The sequence below is a fragment of the Falco cherrug genome, chromosome 5, assembly GCF_023634085.1.
Source record: "Falco cherrug isolate bFalChe1 chromosome 5, bFalChe1.pri, whole genome shotgun sequence".
Classification (NCBI taxonomy): Eukaryota; Metazoa; Chordata; class Aves; order Falconiformes; family Falconidae; genus Falco; species Falco cherrug.
The window spans coordinates 45344486-45353329 of NC_073701.1; the positions used below are offsets into that span (position 1 = coordinate 45344486).

Genomic DNA, 8844 nt, shown 5'->3' on the forward strand with positions numbered 1-8844 from the left:
AAAGGAATAAGAAAGAAAGAGAAAGAAAGGGAAAGAATGTGAAAGAAAGAATGTGAGAGAAAGAAAGAAAGAAAGAGAAAGAAAAGACAGCATGTGAGAGAAAGAAAGAAAGAAAGGAAGGAATAAAAAAGAAAGATAGAATGATAGAAAGAAAGAAAGAGAGAAAGAAAGAATGTGAGAGAAAGATAGAAAGAATGTATAGAAAGATAGAAAGAAAGGAAGAAAGAATGTGAGGGCAAGAAAGAGAAAGAAAGCAAGAAAGGAAGGAATAAAAAAGAAAGAAAGAATGGAGCCCAGCAAAACAATGAAGATGCCAAGTAGCATAGTCAGAGTGATGGCTCCTTTCATGCTGGTTCTTTGACGGACAGAGTTGTACCCAGGCAAAACAGCTATTTTCTTCACATGAGTACAAGCCAGGAGGAACATATGGATGTTTAGTGAGACCATGAGGAACAACATGGTAAAAAACATTGTGATGAGACAAATGATCACGTAAGTTGATTCATAATAAAGAATGAAGATAATGTCACAGCCCGTACAAAAGGTCCAGATGCATGCAATAATAAGCCCTGATCTTTTCACTGTCATGATGTTGTGATAACGTAGGGCATAGAAGGTAGTGATATACCTGTCTACTGCTATAGCCAGCAAACTGCACATGGAAGCCAGCACAGATATGCAGATCATTGAATCAAAGACATTGTCTATTTGACGGACAAAGGTATCTTTCATAATTATGTGTCTATTGTTTATTAAGTATATCGTTATGGTCTCCCAAGCATTGGACACACCAACCAGCATGTCAGCCACTGCTAAACTGCAAACGAAAAAATACATGGGTGAATGCAAGTTCTTGTTCTTAACTATTGCACATATAACTAAGATATTTTCAAGGAGGCTTACAATGCCCAGAGTTAGGAACACCTCAGCTGCAATGACCACTTGCTCACAAGGCAATGACTAGCTCTTGACAGTAGACACAGTAAAGTTGCTACCAGAGGCACTCAGGTTTGGTTCAGAAACATACAGTTGAGAGGACGTGTTCATCATTTATGGAAGCAAACACGTTCTGTTCTTTCTGAGGGACTTGCCAAGGAGTGTGATAAATGCATTTTCCAAAAGGCAAAAGACCCTGCCAAAAAAAATATAGCATGACGAGAACAGGCAGAAGTTGACAAAACAAATATCACCCATTTCTATTTAAATTGGCTTGTACACATCCCACCTCTTCCACACCATATTCCTCTACTGATTCTAAATTAACCTCTGATAGAGATTTGTTAATTTGTGTTTTAATTTCCAAGTAAGGATGGATAGCAAGAGACTCATGCACTCTTCATTCATAGTTTTGTTTATTCTATTTGGTCCTGCAGAAGTGAGCACAATGTCCTGGAAATTCTGCTGAAAACCAAACAACAGTTTTCGAAGTCTCAATTCTCAGACCCCAGAAATGCAGGTTCAGCAGAAACTGCTCACTCGAATACAACATACCTAAGTTTAAATTATTGCCACAATTAAGAATTGAACATTTTCAGCAAAAAGAATTAAATGCTTTCCTGGCCTTTGTCCTTCTTAAGTTCATAGGAATGGTGTTATAAACAGTTTACCTGTACAATACTAACATGCTTACATAAAAGCATAGTATTAAACACCTAACGAAGACAAATCCATACATTTCAGGGTACACTAAGGTTACGAATTAAGAATTGGTATGGGTAGAATTCTGTAATAAAAAAAAGTTCTCTATTCCAGATCATATTTTATTCAGTGCATTTTTGGTAATGACAATATTCAAGCCAAACCTGTAAGTCATCAGATTCTTAAGAAGGGGAACACTTAAAGATGTCAGTTGCAAATAAAATTCAAAGCATATCAAGATAATTCTCAGTTTTTAAAATTAACCTTTTATTTGTAATCAAGAATTAACTGTACCTATCTACCAGAGCTGCTCCTTCAGCTGCTCTTGCTCTTCATCGCCTGCAACCTTTCCTCCACAGAGCCCCCTCCTCACCTGACATCTGGGGCTTGGGATTCCTTGGTGGGAAGAGGTGACAAAAACAGAGAAAAAGGAATGAGTAAATCCATAGAGTCAAGGCTGACCATGTATAAATTACTTACTGTGCAAATGCTTTTTTATAGACTCCAAGCAATAATCATTTCAGTACTCAAACTGTAGCTCCTCCTCCCCTTCTTTGCCCCGCTGAACTTCTCTTTTCACAGATTTTGTTAGCAAAGGCTTGGGGTTTTACCACCATCTAGTGGTCTTCTTTTGTCTTTCTAACGGAACAGTGTTTCTGATCTAAAATTCATTATGAGCTTTTTATAATATTAAGCACTAGGCATGCTTCTTTCCAAACACATTTCTTTTTTGTCTTCTCTGCTGTTGCTAATAATCACTGACAATAAGTTCATATTGCAATAGTACTCCAAAAGAGATAAAAACAAAAGACTGTTATTGAAATGGGAGGCTTATTACTGTTATAAGCATTTGTCTTATATTCACAGTTATAATTTTGCAAGAACAACACTGTTACAAAATGCAGGGGACGTACTGTCAAGCTTGTCTCACCACTAAAAGATCTAACTCAGGTAGTTTGTGTGAAAAAATAGAACAAATAAATGGTTGTGTTCCAGTCCCCTTGCTAGAATAGACATTTCAATATAGACGTGGAAGGAGTACGCAGTGCATCGTGCGGGTAGCCAGAGCTTCCCAACACGGGTGTGAATTCCCCCAGGTTTCACAGGGTCTAAGAGCTGATAAACTCCAAGCTCAGTACTGCAATGGCTGAAGTCCCTCCGTGGATCTAGCAGTCAGGCAGCTGATGCTCATTCTGGGCCTTACCTGAAAGGCAGCAAAATCAGTGTGAGCCTTTCCTTTACCAAATGGGCTCTGCTTCTGTGCACAGACTAAGGAACACAAAACACACACCTTCCTGACACTGCCAAATGCCCCTTATGTTATCCACTAGCCAACCAGTCAAATATCATGCAGGATTTGCAGTTAACTTGAGATGAAAAGTCTCTGCTTCTCCAAATCACCACCTTTCTGCAGATTAAGGGGTTGGGGTTTTTTCATAGTATATAACAGCATCTATGCAAGTGTCTATGCTAGACAAAGAAACTCCCTTATATTACAAAGCTTGCAGAAAAAATACCTGCCTGAAAACTGGAGTAGTGATACAGATGTAGTTTGTTTATGTTAGAGAATGAAATAATAATTAAAAAAAACCACCTTCCTCCCAAAAAAAGATTTTTATCATTATATTTCTGCAGCAAACAGCCATAAGCATTATAGTTTGACAAGCAAGTAACTGAAGGGACACCCACTTAGCAGTGGGTGGAGGCATGCAGGTGGGTTGTAAGGATAAGTAAAGGGGTTTGGATTCTCTTGGGAAAAATCCAAGAGTGGCTTCATCTTCCAGTTGGAGGACTCCTGACTGAATAGGCTGGTCTTTCAGATGTTCATCATCTTGGTGCTCCTCTCTTTTGTTTGTTCAGTTAAATGAATTATCGCTACAAAGAGGTTGGTGCCTGCTGTTTTCCAAGGCCACAAAGATCACGTCTGGACTGCCAGTGTGGGCAAAGAGTACTTCATTCATTGCAAAGCCTGCATTGGTATTTTCTTTCCACAGATGAAAAGTGGAAGAGGTTGGACAGGGGGACTTGAGGTGCAGGTATACAGTTCTCCCTGCCACGTAGGAGCAAGCATAGCTCAGTCATATACCAAGAAGCCTGGGTGTGGAGCCCTTGGGAGTGCTCCTGAGGTCCATGGTCATCCCAGATGGGATGCTGAAATGCATCTTTAGGAAAAGGTGTTTTGTTTGGTACTTCATGTAACACCTTATCTGGTGTAAGGAAAATGCTAACAGCTAACTATTGAACTCACCAAGAGTTTGCTTTGGGCTCTAGCAAAAAAGATCAAAAGTGCCCCAGAAAGACAACAGTGAACATAAGAAAGAAGTAAAACAGGATTGCAGGAGAGAAAGAGATGTCAGGGCCTGTTGCGGTCCCACGCCATTGTGGTGACGGAGAGCAGAAAGCCGCTCCAGCTGCATACCCGCCTCACAGGCTGCAGCAGCCGCCAGAGTGGGAGCTGTGACAGCACTGCTGGTGCATAAGACAGCACCGCATAAAAATATCCTGGACATAAAAGAAACTGGTCAAAGAAATACCCATTACTCCCTCAAATGAAGAAGAGATGGAGAACCCCAGAGGAAAAATAGTTATATCAGCAGGCTGTGAGAAAGAAACTGTTTATGTTTTTTACACTAACAATGAAGCTGAGGAATTACTTTCTGTGCAAGACCTTGAAAATCTGCTTCAAATAATACAGGAACCAGCACTGTATGAATGGGAATACATTAATGCATCAGTAGATTAAATTATATGAAGTTGATTAATTAAGTTGACCACGAGCCAGCAACGTGCCCTTGTGGCCAAGGAGACCAATGGGATCCTGGAGTGCATTGGGAGAAGCATGGCCAGCAGGTTGAGGGAGGTTGTCCTCCCCCTCTGCTCTGCCCTGGTGAGGCTGCACCGGGAGTGCTGTGTCCAGTGCTGGGCTCCCCAGTTCAAGAGAGACAGGGAACTACTGGAGAGGTTCCAGTGGAGGGCTACCAAGATGATTAGGGCACTGGGTCATCTCCTTTATGAAGAAAGGCTGAGGGACCTGGGCCTTTTAAGCCTGGAGAAGACTGAGAGGGGATCTTATTAATGTCTACAAATATCTTGAGGGCAAGTGTCAAGAGGATGGGGCCAGACTCTCCAGTAGTACCAAGCAAGAGGACAAGGAGCAATGGGCACAAATTGAAACACAGGAAGTTCCTTCTGAATATGAGGAAGAACTTCTCTGAGAGTGACAGAGCACTGGTACAGGCTTCCCAGAGAGTTTGTGAAGTCTCCTTCTCTGGAGACATTCCAAACCTGCCTGGACATGACTCTGTGCAACCTGCTGTAGGTGAACCTGCTTTAGCAGGGGGCTGGCCTAGATGATCTCCAGTGGTCCCTTCCAACCCTGACCATTCTGTGATTCTGTGACAAAAAAACTGAAGATCAAAATATTTTTTTTTTTTATAACTTAGGTGCACACTACTCTAAATTAGCATTTTCATGAGACATGAGCTACCATTATTTCTAAGGAGAGGCAATGTCTCAGTTTGATATCTGAAAAAGACTGCTTGCATCTGCAGTTATGACTCAGTGAGTACGTCAATAAATAAGCTTTTATTTAAAAAGGGGAGTTATGACTTCATCATAAATATTAAAAAATTATTTGAAAGATACCAGTGTGGGGACTCTGTGCAGCCTTCCAACCCCTACCAAGACTGCACACAGGCACTGAGATCTGCTGTCTACACTCACTGTAGCACACCCTAAGGCACATATCTGTGTACATGCCTAATGCTTCTTATCACAGAAATACAAGGAACCAGAAGCCCTGGTACAGACAATGGCTTGTTTTGTTCATATGAATCTTGTCGCTTAAAAGCAATTTAAAAAATGAGCTCCATAGGCGGCAATAAACTGACTTATTTTTATATTTCACAGCATGCATCTATTTATGCAAACTGAAAAGCGTTTACTTTGTCCCAGTCTGAGTGCACAAACAGCAGTCTGTGCTTCTCAAGGTTACTTTCAGCAGTAACAGAGATGAAATTTGCTTCTTTTCAGAAACACTCATTGCATCCTTTGAAAATCTGTCCTCCAAAGGACATAGATGTTATGACACTAGCTGATGCAAACCCATACATTTGGATTATGGCTGACAGGCTGTAATCAAACTAGTGTTTGGTAAAAGAAAAGAAAAAGAAATCTCTGAGGAATGTGGAAAGAAGTCCATAGTGAACAGTGTTAAATGTGAAATCTTTGGCTGCTTTTGTCACTTGAAGTTTTGATTTAGCTACTTCACCTAGGTTTTAAGTACAATCTCAGAGTAGGAGTGGTTTCAGAATTAAAGAAGTCCTTTATCCTGCTCATGCTAAGGAAGACACTTCTTGGTGACAGCTGTCATTCCCACAGTAAATGCTGTGGGTGATGATGGCTGAGAATGTACAAGTGTCCTCTGTCCTTAGCAATTGCTGAGGGGGAATATCTTTCCTGCTAGAGTTCATAACACATACTTGCTCTCATGCAAGAAATATTTTCTTTGTTTACATCCAGCCTTTAGGCCCAATATTAAACCTCTGGTCATAAAAATTGTCCCATTGACTTCAGTGGATTTTTAGAGCTCAGTAAGGACTATGAGTTTGGCCCTAAGCTAGGAAAAAGAGTATTAAAAGCGTCATAAACACATAAATAATTGCATCAGTCCCAAAAATACAAACAGAAAAAAACATAACTTCCCTCTGTTCAATTCTTCTTGGGACTGATACAGGCCACTTACTCCCTAGTCGTCCTTCCTCCCCCTTTGCGGGATTAAACTGCAGTGGTCTGAGGCAGCTCCCTCTACCCCATTCTATGCCATTCCTTGACACTTACATAGTGCTTGAAAAGAAAACACAAAAGAAAACGTAACATACCCTGAAAAAAGTCTTTTCCTGAAGATCATAGCTCCTTTTGCTGGGAAAATAGTGCAATGGGAACTGCCTCCTTGGAAGAAAAAGAGAATGTGAGTCTCTGTGCCATTTTTCCGGCAAGTGTTTCAAGTCCTGCTGCTTAGTTCCTACATGTTTTGGATGGCATTCAGCCTTTCCCTTAACTCTCCAGCCACCGCCTACCTTTGTCTGGGACACTGGTTACGAAAAAGGAATAGCCACTGTGAGAAAACAAAAAAGTCCAGTATCTTTCTCCAGCTAAAAATTCACACGACTCTTCTGGCCTATGGCCTGTCTGATGCTGTCTTCTCATCACACTGCCTAGAGCATGAAATTGGAAAACACAGCATTCATTAATATCGGAACAGCTGACCGGCAATAACAGAAGAAGGACAAAAAACATCTGAGCTGGTAAGGGTATGCTACAAGATGTGACTCTTTCTGCTTCTGAGAGATTGGATCCTTTTAAAAGCAGCCAAGTGAGGAACACAGAATCCGGTTGTCAGTCTGTTCATGTTAATGTTTGCTTTGTTAATGCAGTCCGTCCAGCTTCTTACTCACACTTTGCAATTTTTTTCATACAGTGTTCCCATTTCTGCACGTTGATTATTAAACTATTATCCTGCTGGCTATCTTCTATACTATATAATAGTGCTAATTCTTGGGCTGGAAGCCGTGTAACCTGGAAGGTGCTTAACTTCGCTCTGTTCAACAAGCCCTCTTCTCTGCCAGCCTAATGAACACAGCTTATGGAGTGCTCCTGGGTCCGGTAACACCTCAAACTGTAGAGACACATTGTTAATCCTGCCTCTTACTAGTTCACTGCCAGTTTTATTTCACTTTTCTAGGTTTTATTCATATTCTTTGTTAAGTAAAGTGTGACTCCCCTCTGCAAATTGCTGTCAACCTACTTTTTTAAGGAAAGGAGGTTTATACAAATGCCCAGTTTCAGCCAAATTTGGCAGAACAACACAAAAATAATGACACCTGGACATACTTTGTGAAAGTCAGCAGCTGAGTAGGCGATAGAGGCCCCGGGAAGTGCCCCCACTGTGCAGCAAGCAGTCAGCTGGCCAACTGCACGCACATTACTACAGCACAAGTCATCTCCCTCTCTCTCCGTTGGGCTATCACAGTGGTTATGAATGGTACTGGAGTCATTCTGGGGAAGAAATAAACAACCCTCTGATTCTACTTTCATTATTTCATAATATTTCATATTCTTAACTGGCTTCATTAATTCAGCTGATCACAGAAATATTTGTTCTGCTTGTTGTCCTTTTTCTTCTGATGCCCTTACTTCTGAATCTCATGTCTGCAGCCTCTGCACAAGATGTACGCCTTATTTTTCTTTTATCTGTCTCTGGTCAACATCTCTCTGTATTCCCTGGGCTTCTGTAGATTTTATGGCCTACTTTATCTGCGATTTCAGTTCTAGAGCCAACAAAATCCATGGCATGGCAACTTGTCTGTTTTGGCACATACCAGAGCAAAGGGACCAGGAGCAGAAGTTCATAACTCTCTTTTTCAAGCTGTCAAAGGCACCAAAGGGGATATAGCAAGGGGTAATATGCAACAGGAAGATCTAAGATGACTCAAAATGGAGAATTCAGGGAATTTGACCCGTGATGTTCCTCCTCCCTCTACCACCAATGACAAACCCCCCACTGCTCTATAGATTCCTCTTCTACCTAATTAGAAAACTAAAATTATAAGCAATAAACAAAAAGTGTTCTAAGCAACATCAGTTTACATGCTTTTGTGTCATCCATTCTCGCTATGATAAAAAGCTATTCCTCCGTTGCTCTCTTCATCAGCCTCAGACAACGTCAATTCTCACTGGAGCAGGGGTAACAAAACAGCAGAAAACCAGCAGCAAGACTTAAATCACTCACCTGCTCTATCATACAAGGTTTATTCTGCTTTAATCATAGTAATAGGACCCTCCTGGAGGTGGTCCAGTTGTATTAATTAACACCCGCATATAACAACATGGTTTAAAGGGTGAACAAGTGGTAACACAGCCATTCCCAACTGGTGAGGCATGTCTCACTGCTCTGAACACGCCTTAAACCCAGGGCAGTCAGCTTCCCTGCACCCATCCTGGTCTCATAAAAGGCCCAGCTGGATATTTCCTTGTTCAAGTACTCTTACGAGTAAAAACAGTGGAGAACACGCTGCTGTGAAACCTGCACAGACCAGGCTGGAAATCATTTTGAAGCCTTCTGCCCGCTGAGAATTGTAGCAGGCCAGGAGTGAGGAGATGCCCACGGGTGTGAGCTGGGGGCAGGGGGAATGGAAGCAGGCAGCC

General features: G+C 41.5%; 1 protein-coding gene across 1 annotated transcript; it reads right to left on the reverse strand.

The window, feature by feature from the left end:
* Nucleotides 1-176: 176 nt before the first annotated feature.
* Nucleotides 177-1358, reverse strand: LOC102048278 (melanocortin receptor 5-like; the record flags this gene model as incomplete). Its single annotated transcript, XM_027815409.2, is given in 3 exon segments — nt 177-299; nt 301-1132; nt 1265-1358. Coding segments are annotated over 2 exon segments (873 nt in total), but the record flags the coding sequence as incomplete, so codon positions are not given.
* Nucleotides 1359-8844: the final 7486 nt, after the last annotated feature.